General features: G+C 45.1%; 1 protein-coding gene across 4 annotated transcripts in view; it reads right to left on the bottom strand.

Annotated features, from left to right (window-relative positions):
- Positions 1 to 16,382, bottom strand: part of TNKS2 (tankyrase 2) — a 73,097-nt gene extending 56,715 nt beyond the window's left edge. For 2 of the 4 annotated variants that reach the window (XM_077258965.1, XM_077258966.1), the window contains exons 1-6: positions 15,798 to 16,380; positions 5,455 to 5,679; positions 4,217 to 4,312; positions 2,433 to 2,469; positions 1,969 to 2,044; positions 1,757 to 1,851 (exon numbers count right to left, since the gene is read on the bottom strand). In XM_077258965.1, the coding sequence (XP_077115080.1) occupies positions 1,757 to 1,851; positions 1,969 to 2,044; positions 2,433 to 2,469; positions 4,217 to 4,312; positions 5,455 to 5,679; positions 15,798 to 15,999 (731 nt within the window). In that variant the 5' untranslated portion in view covers positions 16,000 to 16,380. Of the gene's footprint in view, positions 1 to 1,756; positions 2,045 to 2,432; positions 2,470 to 4,216; positions 4,313 to 5,454; positions 5,680 to 15,797 lie in introns of all 4 variants that reach the window. The other 2 variants (XM_077258967.1, XM_077258964.1) reach the window with 2 other exon arrangements.
- Between the last annotated feature and the right edge of the window lie 8,533 nt (positions 16,383 to 24,915).

The following is a 24,915-nucleotide window of genomic DNA, read 5'->3' as shown; positions in this document are numbered from 1 at the left end:
AATAGCAGCAGTGAACCGTATGCAATCTAGAAGCTGAAGAGAATCTTTTTATCTTTTTTTCTATTAAGGAACTATCAGGGAAGATGTGAACAATTCCCATTATGCTAGCAGATAGATCGCTCCATCACTCAGTGATGACTTGACAATTTCTACATGAATCACACAGATTGCACTTTTCAAAGCAGAAACACTGCAAAAAAGGAAATGTATCCATCACTAGTTAAATATGGGAATCTGAACCCTGAATTAAAAAAAAAAAAAAATTGTAATCCTAGATCTGCCAAGAAATCTTCTGGTCTAGACACTAATTTCTCAGGCATCTTTAGAAATGACTAAGCCTGACTTATGTGCTTTCCATGGCATCCTGCATACAGAGGTTTTTCAGTGGTTTTGCATAATAACTGATAGTGTTAATAGGAGGATCTACCCTTTTATACCCTCAGGGTTGGCAAAACATCAAAGAGCTCTAAAAGCCATTGTACACTCCCCTCATGCAGCTACTAAGAACTTACATGGTCCAATGGAAAATGAAAACTTTGCCACGATCACAGCAAAATATTGTGATTTTTCCAGAATTACAAAGATATTGATAAAAAAAAATGCAGAAATATTTTGCAAAAACATAGCTTTGTACCAGTATAGTTCTACATCTAGAACAATGAAAGAGCCAGGCTGGAGCTCAAGTGCTGCCATCCACACAAATAATCTTTTGACCTTCCTCTATAAATCTTTATTCCGTAATGATCAGTGTAAGGTTACGATGTCTAAATCACCTCTCAACCGGTGGGGAAGAGGGGGTGTTTTCAGCGCTGGAGTGGCACTTTTAATGTAAGCTCCCTGCCCCCAGTCATATACTCGCCCTCCGGCGACTTCAGTTTTTCGGAACCTTTCCGGTCCCGTGGCGCCATATTGTAACAGTAGCTACTATCTGGTCAAGAAGCTATGTCAAAAGCTCTCAATACAAGTCTATGAGAGCCAGAACGAGGCCAGAGCAAGGCTCTCAGACATGTATTAAAACTGACGGCCATGCAGCTCCATGAAACACTGGAGCTGCGGGCAGGTCAAGTTTTTCGCCAGAGACCGACGGGATCTGCAACGAAAACAGATGAAAACACTGGAAGAACAGGGAACTCACATTTAAAAGCACCACCCAAGCAGTCAAAAAATAAATAAAAAATAAAAATTATAAATATATATGTACACACATATATAGATAGATACATAGCCACACATGCCGGTGCTGCCTTTTAAGCTTTGAAGCTAAAGCAGCGCCAACTAGGGATCTCGTGGACTTGTCAGAGGAGTAAAGCTGAGCTGCAGACACTGTACCTCCCCGACACGTGGAGAACAAGGCAAGGTAAAATTACATCCCCACATCATCAGACTGGGACAGCGCACAGATAAAGACCACAGCTTTCCACCATGAAGAGCTAACGATGGGAGGATTGCTACTACCGTACCACCAATTTGTGCACTCAAAGGCAATACTTTTAAAACCAATGAATTACTTCTCTTCAAATGACAGACATTTTTTAGTAATATTTTTTAGCAGAATAATCATTTAATGCCATTTTGTATCTGACAATGGATAGTTACAGCACGTGCCATTATAAACTAACTAGAAGTAATAAGATGTAAATTATAGCATACAAAATGTAATAAGGAAGCAAGATCTGATAACAAATCACAGATTATAACTATCATACTATTGTGCCTGGATAAGAGCCCCATCAAGTAGTAATGAGTGAGCCCCTACCCTTTATCCTTGGCGTGTACATCTGCTCCATGCTGAAGTAACAGCTGCACGATTTTGACACGATTGTAGCCAGCAGCTAAGTGAAGCGGGGTTGACTGTAGAAAAAAAAAAAAAAAGAATAATATTTGTCTAATGCATGATACATCCAGCAATTTGGCTGCAGATGCCAGTGCAATAACAAGAGACATCAGTGATGCTGTATACACCATTACCTTTCTTCCATCACTGGCATGGGAGTTGACATTAAGGGGCGTCAGCAGAGCCATCATTTTCTCCTCATTTCCACTTCTACAAAAACAAAGAGAAAAGAAAAAATTGTCGGTGCATCACAGACAACACTTCTAACAAAGATGCCAGGTGAAGTTATTGTGATCTTATTTCCCTGGGACCAGTTTCACACCAGTGTAATACGGCCGCATCTTTGGTGGTGTATTACAGCGGCTCTAGAGACAGAACAATAAAACTTTATGAAGTGGTTCATTCGGGTCATTGGGCTTATCTTGGCTTGTCTGAAGCAGGGCTTGTAGCGGCGTCCGCAGGCAGCCATTCATATAGAGCCATTATGTAGTGGCTCCCCTTGTGGTTCAGAGACCAACCCTGTCTATTAGGCTGATTGTGCTGGGAGTGTATCTCGAAAGGGGTATACATTCTGAACAAATCATGCAGGATTACATACCTAGCACTTTCCAACAGTTCATCTTTCTTGTATTCCCCTAAAAAAATAAAAAAAATATATAAAAAAATTGACCAAAAAAAAGAAAGACATGATAAATGTTACCTGAGGTGTCTCAACCTAATACCCCCAGAGGGGGATTAGGGAGGGTGCTGTTGTCACACCTTCAGAGGCCTTTATCCTCGCCTCGACCTCAACCCAGAAACCAAAAGGAATTGGGGAAGGAGGGGGGGGGGGGTTCTCGACTTCGAACCAGCACCCGAGGGACTGGGGAAGGAGCAACATGGGGAATAGCCATCTCTACTTCAACTGGGCACCCCATAATAGGGGGCCGAGGAAGGAGCCATGCCGGGAGTCTCACAGGAGACCCTCTTTTCTTCATCTGTAATCCCGTCGGAAAAAAACGGAGTAAAAAACTTTTAGGTGTGCCTCCTATGCGACACTAAGCAAAAACTGGAGAAGGCTGATGCCGTCCAGGGGTGTATACTGCACAGGAGGAGCCACAGTTAATCTATTTCAGATTATGCATAGTGTCGCCTCCTAGTGGACAGCAGCATAACACCCATGGTCCTGTGTCCCCCAATGAGGCGACAGAGTAAGACATGATAAATGTTATAATCAATAAGCACTATACTACAGGACAGGGTATAGTAAAGATAACCGGTCAGCAAGCTTTTACATATAGAAACAGTGGTTTGGCGTTTGTCCCCCAATTAAATTTAATGTTATTTTGTAGAGATGAGATGTATCAGCAATGAGAAATCTAGTGTAGAAGCCATACGCTGATATACCCAGTCCGACTTGTTTTTGGTTTCTAAACTACATTTCTCATGACCAGCACAGAGTGTATCTAAGCAAAAAAGAAACACAGGCATTGTCTTATTGGGTGACAAGCATCAAGTATTCCCATATGTAAAAAAAAATGGGCCAGTTTGTTACTATCTGATCAGAGATGCTGAGAGAGCGCACTGCCACTATGCATAGTGCACAGTGACAAGAATCTACTGAGCATCCGTCGGAATTGACAACCAAAGCATTTTCAGTAGAGCAGGGACTAGCTGAGCCCCTAAAAAAGGTCACTGATGACACTTCATTTCAGATAGGGGGCAGAAACTGTGGCAGTGACAGCAGCCTCAGCCCCCTAATGACATTTCATTTGAGTATCCTAGCATGCACCGGGATTCTCAAAGTAGTGTCATCAAAACGGAAGTAGTCAAAAAGAAAAAAAATAAAGCAGTTGGTGTAGTGAGGGAAGAATAGGGACTTTGTAATTAAAATATATTAGAAAAAACATTAGATTATGGCATTAAATAGATAGGCATTTAGAATGAAAATGAATTTGTGTTTTGATCTACCCATACACAATACACCAACAATGGCTGAACTCTCAGATATCGCCCAATTCAACTGACAGCCTAATGTGTATTGGGGCCCCACAACATGACGTTGCAAGGAGTCAAGGATCTGTTATGTCCAGTTTCACACTGCAGATCATTTTGTTCTGGTAGCAGCTCTCCTAGAGATCCCAGGAACGCTCAGGTGTGTCAGACAAGAAAGCTTCTGGCCAAAGCAAACCTTCAGCTAGCTGACAGCTAGCTGAAGTGTAGGGGGCCTTACAATACAAATGGTGCAGTAACAGATATCGGTGGCACTGTAGGGGTAAAAAACAGCTGGCAAGTTGCCTTTAAGCACTCTAAATAGATTACAAATGAGCCCTGACTTACAAGACTGAAGCTCAGCAGACAAAATCTGCAAATTAAGACACTTAAGTCACTTGAAACCATTACCTGTCAGCACTGCTTTTGCCGATGGGTCTGATAAATCCAAAGCTGTCCGGCTGTCTGTATTGCGGATAGTTGGATCTGCTCCATGCTGAAGCAGCACTATGAAAAGAAAAACAAAATATGTATAATGAGCTTGATGGATGGTTTGATAGCATATTAAATCACAGAATGTTATATATTTTATTTGTGGATAATTACAACTGCTATTCCAGTTATATGGAAATTCTGCCCAAGTTTTTACTAATGCAAACTTGTCTTTATTCATACTATAACATCCGGGTATTCACCCTTTAAGGTAACGTTACACTAAACGACTTACCAACGATCACGACCAGCGATACGACCTGGCCGTGATCGTTGGTAAGTCGTTGTGTGGTCGCTGGGGAGCTGTCACACAGACAGCTCTCTCCAGCGACCAACGATCAGGGGAACGACTTCGGCATCGTTAAAACTGTCTTCAACGATGCCGAAGTCCCCCTGCAGCACCCGGGTAACCAGGGTAAACATCGGGTTACTAAGTGCAGGGCCGCGCTTAGTAACCCGATATTTACCCTGGTTATTACCATTGTAAAAGTAAAAAAAAAACACTACATACTCACATTCTGATGTCTGTCACATCCCCCGCCGGCGTCCACAGGGTTAAAACTGCTTTCGGCAAGAGCGTTGCTAATGCACGCACTGCTGCCGAGAGCTTCCCTGCACTGAATGTGTCAGCGCCGGCAGTAGCAGCGGTGACGTCACCGCTGTGCTCTGCTTTACGGCCGGCGCTGACAGTCAGTGCAGGGAAGCTCTCGGCAGCAGCGCGTGCATATTAGCAGCGCTCCTGCCGAAAGCAGTTTTAACCCTGTGGACGCCGGGGGACGTGACAGACATCAGAATGTGAGTATGTACTGTTTTTTTTTTTTTACTTTTACAATGGTAACCAGGGTAAATATCGGGTTACTAAGCGCGGCCCTGCGCTTAGTAACCCGATATTTACCCTGGTTACAAGTGAACACATTGCTGGATCGGCGTCACACACGCCGATCCAGCGATGACAGCGGGTCATCAGCGACGAAATAAAGTTCTGGACTTCTAGCTCCGACCAGCGATATCACAGCGGGATCCAGATCGCTGCTGCGTGTCAAACACAACGAGATCGCTATCCAGGACGCTGCAACGTCACGGATCGTTGTCGTTCTCGTTGTAAAGTTGCTGAGTGTGAAGATACCTTTACTCTGCCGTTCTAGAGCTTGACATACCTATGCAGACATCTATTTTGCCTTTAATGGCGGCCTCATGGAGAGGGGTATAATTCCAATTGTCACGGGCATTTGGATCAGCGCCATGTCTCAACAGGAGATTGACAACTTCAGCATGACCAAAGGAGCAGGCATTGTGGAGAGGAATAAGACCACCGTCGTCGCGAGCGTGGACATTGGCGCCACTCTGCAGTAAATACTCTACAACGTCCTTGCGTCCAAATCCTTGAAGACAAGAAAAAAACAAAACAAAAGCACTTAATATTTTGCTATATTTTAAATATGAAATGTGGTTAAAAGATGACATTTTAAATAAGTCATATTACTTTAGAAACACATGGCTTTATCAACCTTGCACGGACACAAAACTACAGAAGGTCCCACTACCAGAAGCCCCCACTATGCAGCACCCATCACATTTATCCAGGGGGAAAGCATGGATCACTAGGACCAGAACACAGGTTGTATCTGTGGGTTACACAACCACTACGCCCCAATACAGAGACAAGCACTTTTAGCAAACAAGTGCCACAAAACTCTCTAACTTATCATTGTATACAATAACACTAATGCTTCCAGTAACCGGGGATTAGGGACCTATGCCAACAATTAAACGGCCCCAGGCCATCAGTCCTCTCCCAAACTTTACATTGGCACTGGCATCACACTGGTAACTACCAAACCCAGATTCCTTTGCCAGAGAGTGAAGTGAGTGATCAGCTATGACATACTATACGCCACTTCAGCCGACACTCGACATTTGTGCCCGGTGATCTCAGGGCTTCTGTCAACATTGCTTGCAATGCGTCTAAGCAGTCAGGGTGCCCATCTAGAACAATAAGAGAGCCAATATCAATGTGTGGTAAGTTAACGCCTTCACGCAATTGTCAATGGATTTATGGCATTGGCGCTATGTTGTTAGTGCCAAATGAAGAAAAAGGTATGGTGCAGAGAAAGTGCATGAAATACATCTGCTCCATCTGTAAGTGAGTGATGGCTGTACAGCACAGATGTCACTATGCTGCAACAGCTGGGACCAGAGAATTCGGATTCTGGGTGTGGGTATACACACACAATTGGCCCCGTCGTGAGGAACCGAGCGCCTGTACTTGGTTTGAACAGTCAGTCTATGCTGACAAAATCCCGTTAACCCAGTAGACGTACGTCCTGACTTGGGTGCCGCTTGCAAGCCGAGCCCACATATTTCCCGACTGATGATGGCGAATTTAATCTCTGTCTTTAACAACCAAGGGTGGAGTAGAGCTCTGCCGAGGCTGTTAACCTGTTAAATGCCACTGTCAATCTCTGATAGCAGCATTTAACACACAATGGCAGGGAGTTGCATCATTCCATGGGATGGGATAGCGGGGTGCCAAAGGGTTGCCATGACAGCCAGGGGTCTGCTGAAGACCTCCATGCTTGTCATGTAAATTCTACTGTGAAAGCTACCTGGTTGGTAAATGGGTTTTAAACGCCACAGCAATGTATAAAAAAAAACAAAAAAAAAAAACAGCAAACGGCAATCAAAACATCTGTATGTACTCCAACATGGTATCAGTACATGTCAGCTAATTGTGCAACAACAAAAAAAGTTCTCACAGCCCCATATCCCAAAAATTGAAAACGTTATAGGTCTCAGAAAATGGCGACAATGATTTTTTTTTTTTTTTTTTTTAACAAATGTTCACATTTTTTCTCACCACTTAAAAAAAAAAATAAAAAAAAAAATATACATGTTTGATATCCGCACACTCGTACTGACCTGTAGAATCATATTGCCAGGCATTTTCAGTGTAGTGAACATGATAAATTAAAAAAACAAAACAATAATGCCCTTTTTCAAAATTTTTTAGCACACTTGGAATTTTTTCCCACTTTACTGAGCATCACTTGATAAAATGAATGGTGTTATTCGAAAGTACAACTTGTCCAGCAAAAAACTAGTCCCATAAGGTTGTGTGGATGAAAAAGTAACAAAGACAAACACAAAAGATGGACATTGGCCATGGGGTGAAGGGGTTAAAGTCACAATGGATAGCAATCAAAACTATTGCATATCTTTCAAGAAAGTCCTCACATAGTTTCAGTAGCAGAAAAATTAAAGTTATGTTAAAAGCTATAAAAATTTTGCAACACTATAATCACACTGACCCAAAAAATAAAATAATACTTTACATCCAAAACGCAATTTCAAAATAGTTTTTTTGTCTTTATCTGTCGTCCTCCATTAGAAAAATACACTGTAGCCCAAAAGGGATACATAAAAAACAAAGCTTCTCCCTTGTATTGGCCATTTATCGCAGATTATAGACATTTGCTGCCTCGTGCTGTGGTAATGCACTAGAGGAGCTCTTATTGACATGTACTTTGCTCACTTCAGGTCCAGAATCACTGAGAAAGCTAAAGCCCTACCTCATTCTCCATCATCGCTTCCATGTATAAAGGAACACAATGTCCTATAATGTAACACAATCTTGTATACTGTAATCAAGTACTAAATAGGTAACTTGGTACAGAACAGCGTAAGTTAAATGAGGGAATATATATAAAAAAAAAATGGAAAAAATCAATGACAAACCAAAAACTGAAATGATCTTTTGTACAAAGAAAAAAAAAATCATGGCATTGACTTTAGTGGCCTGAATAAATGAACACAGACCTACAATCACGTGACTTACAGAAGATAACGTGTCACCTAATGTGACAACTAGGAGGGGAAAAAGCACTGCCCGTGACTGGGGCAAACGGGGCACCGGGTACTGGAAGATTAGGGAGCGAGTCACAGTACCAATTCATGGTGCAAAACAGGGTCATTTTACACCTTATTGATCAAAATATCATTTTAGGGAAACAAAGGCAAAAAAGAAAAGCAGCATCTGGCCTCTTTGACAGATGTTAACTTCAGGACAAAATTAAACCATTAGGCATGCATATATTAAAGGCACATTTATTTTATTTACATATCTAGCACCGTTAATTCCAGTGAGCTGCGCAGACATTATCATCACTGTCCCCGATGGGGCTCACAATCTAAATTCCCTATCATTATGTCTTTGGAGTGAGGAAGGAAACTGCAGTACCTGGAGGAAAAAAACGCAAACTCCTTGCAGATGTTTTCCTTGGGAGATTTGAACCCAGGACTTCAAAGTAACAGTGCTAACCACTGAGCCCCACTCTCAGGAACCATGTCACCAGCAGTCAGACTCCCAGCAATCCGTACATTATCCAATGTGAAGATTATTAGTTTAAGAAAACGTCTTTCAAAAACCAGATCCATCTCTTCCCTCAATACACCTTTTGGACCTACTGAGTAATGGGATGACTTCTCCTTAAAGGGAAGGTTCCGCGTTTGTAGATCATTAATAAATCACTTTAATGTAGCATAACATGCTGCTATAACCAAGTTTTAAATGCATGTGAAACAGATTTTGTGTGTTATATAAGTTTAAAGAAGGCACTGGGGGCTGACATCTTGGTTTCACAGCAGTTCACGACACTATCAGTGTCATTTTACGGCATGGACATGCATGGACGGCATGTCCCCATGGACATAGGAGATAATAGACCGGCGCTGACCCTATCTATAACATTGTAGCAGCATTAGCAGTGAGCTGGGCACGCCTCTGTGGGCTGCACAATTCACTGCTGTAGGTGTGACTAGCCACCATTTTATTATAGCCCAGTGGTCTCTGCCCAGCTCCACTTACTCTCTATCGCAGGAGAGAAGCACTCACTGGAACCGGAGGATGGGGAGTGCGGGTGATTTACCTCCATGCTCCTCTGTACTCCAGGCACTGCACATCCTGGGCAGACATCCTCTGCTCTCACACGCTGCCCTCCCTGTGTGCTTCTCCTGCTCTGTCTCCGCCTCCTCACACAGAGTCCCGGAGATCTCCGGTAAGCTGCATTCACAGCCTGCTGAGAGGGAGCTCTCTCTCCCATCAGTCTTTCTCAGCCATACCAATGTATCTCTCCCCTCCCTCCACACTGCCTGGCCATTCACTGCAGACCTGGATCTCCTTCTTATCTTACTGAGGGATGAGTCACAGACAGCTCCGCTCAGATAATGCTGCTCCATACATAAACACCACATGTCTTCACTTTTCCTCCAGTCCACCATGCTGCAGAGCCCACTGTGTTCTGCTCTTTTGTAAACTCTGTAGCTGTGTTTCTGATGCAGTAACTGCTGGTGATAGCAGATCACAGGGCAGTCACACACAAAATGGCTCTGCCCTGTGATGCTGCTCTTCATTCTGCCCTAGGGATATTAGACCACCAAAAAGGGGAGGGAAATGGTGATGTCAGCAGTTACTGCCCCAATTATCCAGCTAACAGTAAAGCTGGTAAGTCTTACTATAGGTCTTGAGGTTTAAAACGGAAAATGCTCCCCCTAGTGGTCAATATATATATATTTGTAAGAAAATATATATTTTTCATATAGAAATGTTTGCAAACAGTGCAAACATTGCATTAACACATTTTATTTACTATTTTAAGCTTAATTTCACAAAAAAACAAACTACAAAAAAACTGGTGGCACCTTCCCTTTAAGTGGTTTGCATGAACCCAGTATGTTGTGGCTGACATCTACCTAACTAATGGAGCAAGCAACAAAACCTAGTAAATCATTCAGATTAGAACAAAAAAGTGGTCACGTCACACAATAAGCAAACTTCCGGTACACTTCTAAAGTCAAACCTTATGAACAAGCCATGTTTCAGTTTGCCTCTGGGAAGGGAACTTAATGAGTGAAAAGCATCTGCATACAAAGAAGGGCATTTTCTGCACATTTACTAAAGCTGGGTCAGACTAGCTCTGATGGAAGATGGTGCAAGTTTCACCGCATTTACTTGCAGCATATTCCTAATGGGGACTCATTAAGGCTATGTGCACACATAGCGGATTTACTGCAGATAAGCAGCGTTTTTTCCGTGCAAGAAACGCTGCAGATCCACAAGTGATTTACAGTACAATGTAAATCAATGGAAAAAAACAATGCTGTGCTAATGGTGCAGAAAATCCCACATGGAAAACGCTGCAGATTAAAAGAAGGAGCATGTCATTTATTTGTGCGGATCTGCAGCGTTTTTGTATCCATTCCATTATAGAAATCCGCAGGGGTAAAAATGCATGAAATCCGCACAAAATCTGAATAAAAAAAAGCATCAAATCCGCACCTGCGGTTTCCGCCAAGACATGCAGAATCCGCACAAAAAATTCCAGAGGCAAATCGGCAACATGTGCACATAGCATAAATCCCACTGTCAGCATAAATCCCACTGTCAGCCTTCTTTATAGCAATCTGTATACACCAATCATGTCCAAGATCACCGCTTAGGCCATTAAAAACACCCCAAAAGTCTGAAATGATTAAAAACCACAAAGGCTGGTTATACAGGGGTGATGCCTTGAGATGAGTATAGGGAAACGACTACATGCCATGAAGCTGAGAGATCCACATCCAAGTCTAATCAATCATCCTTAGGGTAAGTTCACACAGGACGTTTTTGCTGTGTATTTTTGCTGCGTTTTTTATGCTAATTTTCAGCTGCTTTTTACAGTACCAGCAAAGCCTATGAGATTTCAGACATCTCATGCACACACATTGGTTTTTTGTTTGATCAGTATTTTGTGCTTTGCTGTGTTGTTTGGACATAGAGCATGTCACTTCTTGCAGCAAAAACGCAGATATCATTATTTGCTGCATTTTGCTGCTGAAAATCTAAGGACATTAGCCTGGACAAAGAGGGGGGAAAAAAAAACGCACCAAAAAAAGGGCACCTAAACCTGCATTTTTGACGCAGCTTCTTTCCTGCCAAAATAATCAGATTTTGCTGCAGAAAAAAATACGCAGAAAAAACGTCCTGTGTGAACTTACCCTTAGAATTACCAAAGTCTTCACAGAAAATTTTAAGGAAGCATTTACCTTCATTGTAAAATGACGCCCTCTTCAGTAAAGTATCTCAAAACTAGAGGTGGAGGACACAGCAACCTCCCAGCGGTAAGACCCATTTATACAGGCAGATTGACTAAACAACGCTCACTCCTGATAATTTCCCCTCGTTGGCTCCAGCACTCACTAGGGGCGCCTTTCAAGCCCTGTGGATCAGTCCGATGAATTAAGGTACCTTCACACGAAGCGACGCTGCAGCGATAGCGACGACGATGCCGATCGCTGCAGCGTCGCTGTTTGATCGCTGGGGAGCTGTCACACAGACCGCTCTCCAGCGACCAATGATGCCGAGGTCCCCGGGTAACCAGGGTAAACATCGGGTTGCTAAGCGCAGGGCCGCGCTTAGTAACCCGATGTTTACCCTGGTTACCAGCGTAAAAGTAAAAAAACAAACAGTACATACTCACCTGCGCGTCCCCCAGCGTCTGCTTCCTGACACTGACTGAGCTCCGGCCCTAACAGCACAGCGGTGACGTCACCGCTCTGCTTTCACTTTCACTTTAGGGCCGGCGCTCAGTAAGTGTCAGGAAGCAGACGCTGGGGGACGCGCAGGTGAGTATGTACTGTTTGTTTTTTTACTTTTACGCTGGTAACCAGGGTAAACATCGGGTTACTAAGCGCGGCCCTGCGCTTGGTAACCCGATGTTTACCCTGGTTACCAGTGCAAAATATCGCTGGTATCGTTGCTTTTGCTTTCAAACACAACGATACACGGCGATTGGACGACCAAATAAAGTTCTGGACTTTATTCAGCGACCAGCGACATCACAGCAGGATCCTGATCGCTGCTGCGTGTCAAACGAAACGATATCGCTAGCGAGGACGCTGCAACGTCACGGATCGCTAGCGATATCGTTACAAAGTCGTTTCGTGTGAAGGTACCTTTAGAGATGAATTGCCCAATGCACATCACTTACAGTAGGCAATGACTGAGTGCACAACTATTAGCTATCACTTGCTTTATTGCCGTAACCATTTTTGCCTGTAAAATTTAACTTTCCTTGGTCATTAATAACTACATTTACAGTTCGATTATTGAGCAATCCACCATCTGCAATCAATCTCTAATTGCCTGCAGTTTATACCTAAGGCTCCAACCACAGTAATTTATTATGGAGTCCATAGGTTTCCATCCATTTCCCAAAAAAGAAAATGTCTTATTTTTTTTCTGCAAATATGATGGAATCTGCAACTGAGCCCCCAAGGCAGATGTGAGCTCCGTGAAGGGTCTCTTTACATGTCAGATTTAACTCACATTTTCACATCAAAATGATGCATGTGAATGGTGGTCAAACTCAAATGCAGCAAAGATATCGAAAAATGGTTAAATGACGGTAAGGGTATGTGCACAAGTGAAGTATTCGGAGCAGAAATGTATCCACCATTTCTGCATCTCTTGGCAGGAAAAACGCATGTTTTTGGAGCAGATTTTCCCCCCTCATTAGTAAGGGTGGAATCTAGATCAGAAACACTGAAAGAAACGACATGCCAGAGGTTAAAATCTGCACTAAACCTAAAAGTCAGAAATAAGCAACGTGTGCTGCCATCAAGAAACCAGGTTTCAGGTTGTGTGACAAATCTGTGCAGAAAAAAGCCACAAATCTGTAACGTGTGCACAGGCCCTAATAGAAGGTGCTTAAAAAGAAAATTTTGACCATTGTCCAAATATCAATGTACCGTAATTTCAAATGGACTGAATGTCTACAAATGTGTCTGGTCTACACTGTATTTACAGCTATCTGATAACACTATGATGCATAGTTCATATATACAAAGACAGAAAAGAACGAATCTGATCTTGATTGAAATACATCTGTTTTCAACCCTACTATGTAAGAAAAGATTTTAGGACTGGTATTAGAACAGCAATGTCAGCCCCTCCCCTCCCACTCAACATATTCTGCAGCACTTTAGGCTACTTTCACACATCAGTTTTTTGCAGTCAGGCTCAATCTGGCGAATTTAAAAAAAAAAAAACGGATCTGTCGCAAATTGTGAAAAACTGATGAGTCGGATCAGTTTTTGCGCCAGATCTGACTAGCTGATCCGGAGAGATCAGAATGAAAAACGCATGCTCAGTTTGATGGATCCAGAGCCATAGGGTTCTATTATAGTAGATGACGGACGACAACAGATCCGTCGCTGTCCGTTATTTTGACGGACACAAAAAACATTACTATGTCCGTTTTCTCCGGCCTCTGGAAAAACAATTTTCGACGGATCCAACGACGGATGAAATGTGAGCCCATCCGCCATTAATATAAGTCTATGAGAAAAACTGATCTGGCGGCAACTTTTGCCGGATCCGTTTTCTTCAAAATTCGCCGGATTGTGCCTGACGGTAAAAAACTGATGTGTGAAAGTAGCCTTAGTTATCAATTTACTTAAACATAATTTCCCCAAAGATAGACATAACAGTTTCAATGGATTACAACAAATCCTGACAATCCTCACTGACTTCTCCGTTCCTTTGGTAGGACTAGAGCTGCAGGGTACATTTTTGTTACCAAAAAGCAAAGAACATGAGAGATGAAACAGAGCCTATAGCAGCCAGCACATCTGCTCGTCTCCAGCTTCATTAGCGCTGAATGGACAGTATGCCTCACTGACACAGCAAAGTACCACACAGCAGGGAGACGAGAAACCCAAATGTCAGTGATGAGTCCGTGCACAACCAGAACTGCGCCAAGAGCACACACCTATGGCTGCAGATCCTATTACAGCTGTTATCTGCTCTGGCTGAGAAAATTAGTACATGGATGAAAAGGTAAAACTTCACTTTCCACTGCGGCCCAGGGCAACAGATATTTGTCTGACAAACGGACAATCGCTTCTGTTAACAAGCGCTTATACAGAGAAAGGACACTGCTGTGATGTGCAGCCCGGGACTAATGGAGACTGACGGGCGAGTCTGCAGGAAGTGACATGCCCTAACTCCAAAAGTCTTTGGGAAAATAGTTGTTAGCCATATCCCCCTGCCGCCTATAGACACATATACCCTTTCCTGGTGTCGGTCCCTGACACAGATCCTTCACCCATGAAAGCCCCAATATATAAATTATATAATATATACACACATATATACTTCCACTGTGTCATCCTCTGAAATATTTTCATGTCACCCCCCCATAACTACCTAAATACTTCTTCCCAGTTACCCCTCATATATTCTTCACACATATTTGGGAAATTAGGAGCACTGTATGAAACACCATTGCGAGACCTGCTTTTTGTAAAAATACTTCCCTAGGGTCCCCTCCCCCCATGCATACACACTTCCCCAGGGTCCCCCTCCCCCATGTATACACACTTCCCCAGTGTCCCCCCCCATGTATATACACTTCCCCAGTGTCCCCCTCCCCCATGTATACACACTTCCCCAGTGTCCCCCCCATGTATACACACTTCCCCAGTGTCCCCTCCCCCCCATGTATACACACTTCCCCAGTGTCCCCCTCTCCCATGTATACACACTTCCCCAGTGTCCCCCCCCCATGTATACACACTTCCCCAGTGTCCCCCCCCCATGTATATACACTTCCCCAGTGTCCCCCTCCCCCCATGTATACACACTTCCCCAGTGTCCCCCTCCCCCCATGTATACACACTTCCCCAGTGTCCCCCTCCCCCCATGTATACACACTTCCCCAGTGTCCCCCTCCCCCAGGTATACACACTTCCCCAGTGTCCCCCTCCCCCCATGTATACACACTTCCCCAGTGTCCCCCTCCCCCCATGTATACACACTTCCCCAGTGTCCCCCTCCCCCCATGTATACACACTTCCCCAGTGTCCCCCTCCCCCCATGTATATACACTTCCCCAGTGTCCCCTCCCCCCCATGTATATACACTTCCCCAGTGTCCCCTCCCCCCCATGTATACACACTTCCCCAGTGTCCCCTCCCCCCCATGTATATACACTTCCCCAGTGTCCCCCTCCCCCCATGTATACACACTTCCCCAGTGTCCCCCTCCCCCCATGTATACACACTTCCCCAGTGTCCCCCTCCCCCCATGTATATACACTTCCCCAGTGTCCCCCTCCCCCCCATGTATACACACTTCCCCAGTGTCCCCCTCCCCCCATGTATACACACTTCCCCAGTGTCCCCCTCCCCCCATGTATACACACTTCCCCAGTGTCCCCCTCCCCCCATGTATACACACTTCCCCAGTGTCCCCTCCCCCCATGTATATACACTTCCCCAGTGTCCCCTCCCCCCCATGTATACACACTTCCCCAGTGTCCCCCTCCCCCATGTATACACACTTCCCCAGTGTCCCCCTCCCCCAGGTATACACATTTCCCCAGTGTCCCCTCCCCCCAGGTGTACACACTTCCCCAGTGTCCCCCTCCCCCATGTATACACGCTTCCCTCGGTCTCTTACCGGCGGCGAAGTGCAGCGGGGTGGATTTCCTGCCCGCGGTGTCCCTGCTGTTCACGTTGTCGGCAGCCACTAGCTTCCTCACCCGCTCCACGTCCCCGTTCCTGCAGGCTTCGAACAGCTCGCGGGCCGGCTCCCCGCTTCCTCCGGTGTCTCCGTGGGCTGCAGCAGAGCCAGAGGCCCCGGCACAGCGGCGGCCGGACATCCTCCACCAGCAGCAGTCCCCGCCTGTGTGCACGGAGGAAGGAGGAGCCGGAGTACCGTGCAGAGCCTGAGCTCCCAGGCCGCAGTCCTCCTTACCGACGCCCGGGCGCGTCACAGACACCCGGAGGCCATCACCGGGGGAGTCTGCCCGCACCTGGCCCCCGCGCGCCGCCGTGTCGTCTTACGGTATCGGCCCTGTCTCAGCTGTCACCGCGCTCCATACTCTCCAGTGACACGACCTCTACTCTGCCAATTGGCCGCTCGGGCCCGGGGGCAGAATTCAGCACCGACACGGAGCGTATGACTGGGCCAGCAGGAGGCAGGCAAGTCCTGTCACGTGACGTAACGCCGAAAACACAGGCTGTGCGCGCACACGCCTGCGCATACCACCACACTGCTCGCGCACGTTGTCCGTAGCCACGCCCTCCAATCATCGTCCCGCCCACTCCCGAGCACGTCACGCACTGTACTGGGGTTCCTGTTCCTCCTGCCAGTGCGACTGCGCACAGGTGCCAGTGCAGCGTGCACAGGTGGTGCTGCTGGGAGCGCGGTGAGGTCGATCGCCTATTGTGACAGGCACACACGGTCTTAAAGGGGCAGCCAACATGGGGGCCGTGCCAGTTGTGTAGCGTTCCCTCTGGGTGTTGCTTTTGCTCTTGTTTTCATGGTGCGGATGCGCAGTGATCTCACCTGGCGACTTTTTCTCCATTCATTCTCTATAGTCCTGGTTAAAATAACAGAACAGAACTTTGTTTAACCCCTTCATGACTGGAGCGTTTTGGGGTTTTGCTTTTTCGCTTCTCTCCTTCCCAGAGCCAAAACTTTTTTATTTTTTCGTCAATATGGCCATGTGAGGGCTTATTTTTTGTGGGACGAGTTGTACTTTTGAACAACACAATGGTTTTACCATATCGTGTACCAAGAAAATGGGGAAAAAAACTCCCAAGTGCGGTGAGAGTGCAAAAAAGTACAATCCCACACTTGTTTTTTGTTTGGCTTTTTTGCTAGGTTCACTAAATGCTAATATTGACCTGCCATTCTGATTCTCCAGGTCATTACGAGTTCACAGACACCAAACATGTCGAGGTTATTTTTTATCTAAGTGGTGAGAAAAAACTCCAAAGTTTGCTGAAAAGAAAAAATTGTGCAATTTTCCGATACTCGTAGCGCCTCCATTTTTCGGGATCTGGGGTCGGGTGAGGGCTTATTTTTTGTGCGCCGAGCTGACGTTTTTAATGATACCATTTTGGTGCAGATACGACATTTTGATCGCCCGTTATTGCATTTTAATGCAATGTCGTGGCGACAAAAAAAACGTAATTCTGCCTTTTTGATTATTTTTATCACTACGCCGTTTAGCGATCAGGTTAATCCTTTTTTTATTGATAGATCGGGTGATTCTGAACACGGCGATACCAAATATGTGTAGGTTTGATCTTTTTTTGCACAACTCGATCGGCTAAGCTACAAAGAGGCAATGTTCATCTCGCCTCTATGTAATAATATTAATAATTTTTATATAGCGCCAATATATTCCACAGCACTTTACAATTAAGCGGGGACATATACAGACAATAAATTCAATACAAGTTAAGAAAAGTTAGGCGTGAGGTCCCTGCTCGCAAGCTTACAATCTACAAGGCAATAGGGGGACACAATAGGTGAAAAGTGCTTGTTATTTCAGGTCTGGCAATTATAATAAATAGGGATTTTCATATAAGCTGCATGATTCGGTCATCAGCCCGTGTGTTTAAGCGCAAGAGTCAAGTATCAAGTGCAGTTATCGTGTGCATGGAGGGTGTGGAGACAGGCGAATAGTAGGGTGCAGATTCAGAGTAATATTTGGAAGGAGGGAACAGGGCAAAGTTAGTTTACTGAGTAGTTGATGTGGTAGCCTTGTTTGAAGAGAGGGGTTTTTAGAGCGCGCTTGAATAGGTCGGGGCTAGGTATCAGTCTGATCATCTGGGGAAGTGCATTCCAGAGAGCTGGCGCAGCATGAGAGAAGTCTTGGAGATGGAGGTGCGAGGTTCGGATTACGGGGGATGTTAGCCTTAGGTCATTTGTAGAATGGAGGGCACGTGTAGGGCGATAGAGATGAGAGAGGAGATACAAGGCGGTGCAGAACTGTGGAGAGCTTTGTGTGTGAGAGAGATGAGTTTATACTGGACCCTGTAGCGAATGGGTAGCCAGTGTAATGACTGGCACAAGATGGAGGCATCGGTGAAGCGGCTGGACAGAAATATGACCCTGGCTGCCGCATTCAAGATGGATTGAAGAGGAGAAAGTTTGGTGAGAGGGAGACCGATCAGAAGAGAGTTGCAGTAGTCCAGACAAGAATGAATAAGAGCGACAGTAAGAGTCTTAGCAGTTTCAACGGTGAGAAAAGGTCGTATTCTGGAGATGTTTTTAAGATGCAGGTTACAAGAGCGAGTGAATGATCGGATATAGGGAGTAAAGGAAAGTTCGGTGTCGAATATGACCCCAAGACAGCGGGCATGCTGCTTGGGAGTTATGGTTGAACCCTCCAGGGTAATTTCGATGTTGGGTAGAGAGAGGTTAGTAGAAGGGAGAAACACAAGTAGTTCCGTTTTGGAGAGATTTAGTTTCAGATAGAGGGAGGACATGATGTTAGAGACAGCAGACAGACAATCCTTGGTATTTTGAATTAGGGTAGGGGTGATGTCAGGGGAAGAAGTGTATAATTGGGTGTCGTCAGCATAGAGATGGTACTGGAACCCAAATCTGCTGATTGTCCAATAGGGGCAGTGTATAGAGAGAAGAGGAGGGGGCCTCGGACTGAATCCTGCGGAACCCCGTATAGTAAGGGGAGGAGGAGAGGAAGAGGAGCTGGCAAAAGATACAGTGAAGGAGCGGTCAGAGAGGTAGGAGGAGAACCAGGAGAGGGCTGTGTCCTTGAGGCCAATAGAGCGGAGCATAGTGAGGAGGAGCTGGTGATCCACAGTGTTGAATACTGCAGAGAGGTCCAGGAGAATCAGCAGGGAGTAGTGACCTTTGGATTTAGCGGTTATTAGATCATTAGAGACTTTAGTGAGGACAGTTTCAGTGGAGTGTAAAGAGCGGAACCCAGATTGTAAGGGGTCAAGAAGAGAGTTATCCGAGAGATAGCGGATTAGACGGGAGTGGACCAAGCGTTCCAGGAGTTTAGAGATGAAGGAAAGGTTAGAGACAGGTCTGTAGTTAGTTAGCATTGCAGTTCTCGTCCAGGGATGGCTTTTTATGTAAAGGGGTTATGATTGCATGTTTAAACGAGGAGGGAAAGATACCTGAAGAAAGAGAGAGGTTAAATATTTTAGTCAGGTGAGTGGGGACCACTGGTGAGAGAGACTGCAGGAGATGTGAAGGAATGGGGTCACTGTTGCAGGTTGTTGGCCGAGCAGAAGCGAGGAGCTTGGAAACAACTTCTGAAACAGGCTCAAAGGCCTCTTTCACATTTCCGTTGGTACGGGCCCGTCACAATGCGTCGGGCTGACGTACCGACGGACATTGTGAATTCTCTGCACGACATGGGCTGCGGATGGACGCATCCGCTACCCATTCTGCAGTCCGTGGAGGAGGGGGCGGAGTTTCGGCTGCGCATGCGCGGTCGAAAATGGCAGACCCGTTGCACAAAAATAGTTACATTGAACTTTTTTGTGACGACGGTCCGCCAATTACCGACGCATCCAGTGCACGACGTATGGAACGTGTCCATACGTCGCGATGCGTTGGTAATGCAAGTCTATGTGCAAAAAACGCATCCTGCGGGCAACTTTGCAGGATGCGGTTTTTGCAGAAAACGACGCATTGCAACGTCTTCAAAAAGACAGAAGTGTGAAAGTAGCCAAAGATGTCTAGTGAGCTTGAGGTGCGGCAGGGAAGGGGATCCAGGCACTGAGGAGATTCGGCTGAGATATCCTGTTGGATGTGGTTGTAGCTGAATTTCCAAGTTGCTATGAGCACCGTCCACCGGGTGACGCTCATAGCAATCCGGCACTGACAACCATAGATGTCTCAAGCAGACCTCTGGTTGTCATGCCGATGAACTGATGACCCCGATCATGTGACGGGGTCACCGGTGCGCGTATTTCTGGCACGATGGCCGGAAGCGTGATTTAAATTCCGCTGTCAGAGTTTGGCATTTATCTAGTTAATAGCCGCTGGTGGAATCGCCATCAAAACAGCTGTCCCGGAAAAGATGTGGGCTCACTGCCGGAGGCCACATCAAAGTGGGGGATACTGACATCGGAGTACTAATACGTCCGATGTCAGTCAGGGGTTAAAAAAATAATTTGTCGCCATTTTCTGAGTTCCAGGACTTTTTTTTAACTCTTTGTTTTGTTTTTTTGTGTATATTATTATTGTTTATTATAGCTTATATTATTTCTTCAAACTGGTGTCAAATATTAATTCGTCAAACTGGTGTCGTTCACACTGGTCTTAAGGAAGAGATGTGCTGAAGTCGGTCGCATATCTTGGAGCCTCACCACAAATCTTACTCCATTTGGGGACTAGAGTAAGATGTGTGGTATCAGGAAACGCCGCCGCTCCTCAGGAATGACAGGGATTGTCTGCTCCAGATCTGACCACTGTGTCAGAGCTGGGCGAGAGAATGCCAAAGGTCCTGCACAACTCTGGTGTAGGAGCTTTGATGAATCGGGCCTTTTTGCGTTCCCGTGCAGTCGGCGGGCATGTCAAAATGCTGCAGGCGGACACATTCGCATACAACGCCGCATCTGCATACAATGCATGTCCCAGTGTACCCGATGTTCAAGGTAGGTATGCAGGACGCATGCAGCAGTAGGCGGAACTTAACGGAGAATGTACGCAGACCAGCCAAACGCAAGTGTGAAACCAGCCTATGACAAAGGGTGTTCCTTAGCTACTCAGATTCTACTCAAGAAGTGTCTCTAAACACAATACCTAACAATAGAAAGGTGCAATAGTGCTATAGGGTTGGTAACCCAGGAATCTGAATGAAACAATCAGAGAGCACCTGACAGGTATTAACTATACAACATTGTATTGAGCCAAAAAACCCTGTACTAAAATACCAATAATACTGTGACTACTAAGAGTCATAAGGTTAATGTGCAGGATAATAGGCTATAGATAAATTAAATGATCGTTCTATACCTGTCCAGGCTATACTACTGCGTCACATGATGGTGTCCCTCTGCCCCGACGCGCGTTTTGCTTCGCTTTGTGCACACCTTGGAATTAGATCCCTCTTTTTTGTCCTAGCACCTTTCTAATTTTAATCTTGTTTAATAAATTATATTTTAACATTTACTCTTGTACTTCATTTTATTTACCTTAGACTAATAGCTTCTTTGTGGGTAAATAGGGTTTGTGCATGTTTCTATAGGAGCAAGAAACATTGCCAACATCATCGGTGCATGCACAAGGTTAGGAGGCTCAATTTGCCAAATTTTAGACAAAACTGCAGAGGTAAACAATGTGATGTGAGGTAATGTGACTTTGTAATGACTAAAAATCTGAACTCAAAAAATATAATTCTCCTACAACTATAAAATGTCTGTAAAGCACTGTGGAATTAATGGCGCTGTATAAGTGAGTAAAATAAATAAAAATAAACTACATACAGTTGTGGCCAAAAGTATTGACACCCCTGCAATTCTGTCAGATAATACTCAGTTTCTTCCTGAAAATGATTGCAAACACAAATTCTTTGGTATTATTATCTTCATTTAATTTGTCTTAAATCAAAAAACACAAAAGAGAATGAAGCAAAAAGCAAAACATTGATCATTTCACACAAAACTCCAAAAATGGGCCAGACGAAAGTATTGGCACCTTCAGCCTAATACTTGGTTGCACAACCTTTAGCCAAAATAACTGCGACCAACCGCTTCCGGTAACCATCAATGAGTTTCTTACAATGCTCTGCTGGAATTTTAGACCATTCTTCTTTGGCAAACTGCCCCAGGTCCCTGATATTTGAAGGGTGCCTTCTCCAAACTGCCATTTTTAGATCTCTCCACAGGTGTTCTATGGGATTCAGGTCTGGATTCATTGCTGGCCACCTTAGAAGTCTCCAGTGCTTTCTCTCAAACCATTTTCTAGTGCTTTTTGAAGTGTGTTTTGGGTCATTGTCCTGCTGGCAGACCCATGACCTCTGAAGGAGACCCAGCTTTCTCACACTGGGCCCTACATTATGCTGCAAAATTTGTTGGTAGTCTTCAGACTTCATTATGCCATGCACACGGTCAAGCAGTCCAGTGCCGGAGGCAGCAAAGCAACCCCAAAACATCAGGGAACCTCCGTCATGTTTGACTGTAGGGACCGTGTTCTTTGAATGCCTCTTTTTTTCTCCTGTAAACTCTATGTTGATGCCTTTGCCCAAAAAACTCTACTTTTGTCTCATCTGACCAGAGAACATTCTTCCAAAACGTTTTAGGCTTTTTCAGGTAAGTTTTGGCAACCTCCAGCCTGGCTTTTTTATGTCTCGGGGTAAGAAGTAGGGTCTTCCTGGGTCTCCTACCATACAGTCCCTTTTCATTCAGACGCCGACGGATAGTAAGGGTTGACACTGTTGTACCCTCGGACTGCAGGGCAGCTTGAACTTGTTTGGATGTTAGTCGAGGTTCTTTATCCAACATCCGAACAATCTTGTGTTGAAATCTCTTGTCAATTTTTTATTTTCCGTCCACATCTAGGGAGGTTAGCCACAGTGCCATGGGCTTTAAACTTCTTGATGACACTGCGCACGGTAGACACAGGAACATTCAGGTCTTTGGAGATGGACTTGTAGCCTTGAGATTGCTCATGCTTCCTCACAATTGGTTTCTCAAGTCCTCAGACAGTTCTTTGGTCTTTTTTTTTTTTTTTCTCCATGCTCAATGTGGTACACACAAGGACACAGGACAGAGGTTGAGTCAACTTTAATCCATGTCAACTGGCTGCAAGTGTGATTTAGTTATTGCCAACACCTGTTAGGTGCCACAGGTAAGTTACAGGTGCTGTTAATTACACAAATTAGAGAAGCATCACATGATTTTTCGAACAGTGCCAATACTTTTGTCCACCCCCTTTTTTATGTTTGGTGTGGAATTATATCCAATTTGGCTTTAGGACAATTCTTTTTGTGTTTTGTCATTTAAGACAAATTAAATGAAGATAATAATACCAAAGAATTTGTGTTTGCAATCATTTTCAGGAAGAAACTGAGTATTATCTGACAGAATTGCAGGGGTGTCAATACTTTTGGCCACAACTGTACATCATATATACAAAAATACAGGGACGCTCATCTTAAGCACTGAATTCAGGTTTCTGGTGGGTCTTTTTACTAATAGTGATAGAGCAGATCATTCTGAAGACATCGCAGATACCAGTGCAGTCTTGTAATAGGACGTCACCAATGTAACATGTCCGTTCACAACTTTCCTTATCTCAAAATTTCAATGTGAACTGTGAGTGATATTATTGAGATGTACACTGCTCAAAATTATAAGGGGAACATTTAAACAGCATATAACTCCAAGTAAATCAAACTTCTGTGAAATCAAACTGTCCACTTAGGAAGCAACACTGATTGACAATCAATTTCACATGCTGTTGTGGAAATGGAATAAACAACAGATGAAAATTATTGGCAATTATCAAGACACACTCAATAAAGGAGTGGTTCTGCAGGTGGGAACCACAGACCACATCTCAGTACCAATGCTTTCTGGCTGATGTTTTGGTCACCTTTGAATGTTGGTTGTGCTTTCACACTCGTGGTAGCATGAGACGGACTCTACAACCCATACAAGTGGCTCAGGTAGTGCTGCTCATCCAGGATGACACATCAATGCGAGCTGTGGCAAGGTTTGCTGTGTCAGCGTAGTGTCCAGAGGCTGGAGGTGCTACCAGGAGACAGGCCAGTACAGCAGGAGACGTGGAGGGGGCTGTAGGAGGGCAACCTCAGCCTTTGTGCATGGAGGAGCACTGTGCTTGTGTCTGCACAAACGGTTAGAAACTGACTCCATGAGGATGGTCTGAGTGCCCGACGTCCACAGCCCAACACCGTGGAGGATGCTTGGCATTTGCCACAGAACACCAGGATTGGTAAATTCGCCACTGGCGCCCTGAGCTCTTCACAGATGAAAGCAGGTTCACACTGAGCACATGTGGCAGTGTCTGGAGACACCGTGGAGAGCAATCTGCTGCCTGCAACATCCTTCAGCATGACCAGTTTGGCAGTGGGTCACTAGTGGGGTGGCATTTCTTTGGAGGGCCGAACAGCCCTCCACGTTTTCGCCAGTGGTAGCCTGACTGCTATTAGGTACCGAGATGAGATCCTCAGACCCCTTGTGAGACCATATGCTGGTGCGGTTGGCCCAGGGTTCCTTCTAATGCAGGACAATACCAGACCTCATGTGGCTGGAGTGTGTCAGCAGTTCCTGCAAGATGAAGGCATGGAAACTATGGACTGGCCCGCCCGTTCCCCAGACCTGAATCCGACTGAACACATCTGGGACGTCATGTCTCGCACCATCCACCAACGTTACGCTGCACAACAGACTGTCCAGGAGTTGGCGGATGCTTTAGTCCAGGTCTGGGAGGAGATCCCTCAGGAGACCATCCGCCGCCTCATCAGGAGCATGCCCAGGCACGTGGAGGCCACACACACTACTGAGCATTAGTGATGAGCGAGTGTACTCGTTGCTCAGGTTTTCCAGAGCACGCTCGGGTGACCTCCGAGTATTTGTTAGTGTTCGGAGATTAAGTTTTCATCGCCTCAGCTGAATGATTTACAGCTATGAGCCAGGCTGAGTACATGTGGGGGTTGCCTGGTTGCTAGGGAATCCTCACATGTAATCAAGCTGGCTAATAGCTGTAAATCATTCAGCTGCGGCGATGAAAACTTAATTTCTGAACACTAACAAATACTCGGAGGTCACCCGAGCAA

The sequence above is a fragment of the Ranitomeya variabilis genome, chromosome 4 (genome assembly GCF_051348905.1).
Source record: "Ranitomeya variabilis isolate aRanVar5 chromosome 4, aRanVar5.hap1, whole genome shotgun sequence".
In the NCBI taxonomy this organism is placed as follows: domain Eukaryota; kingdom Metazoa; phylum Chordata; class Amphibia; order Anura; family Dendrobatidae; genus Ranitomeya; species Ranitomeya variabilis.
The sequence above is the reverse complement of the archived record's forward strand: the minus strand, read 5'-3'. Positions and strand labels throughout refer to the sequence as shown.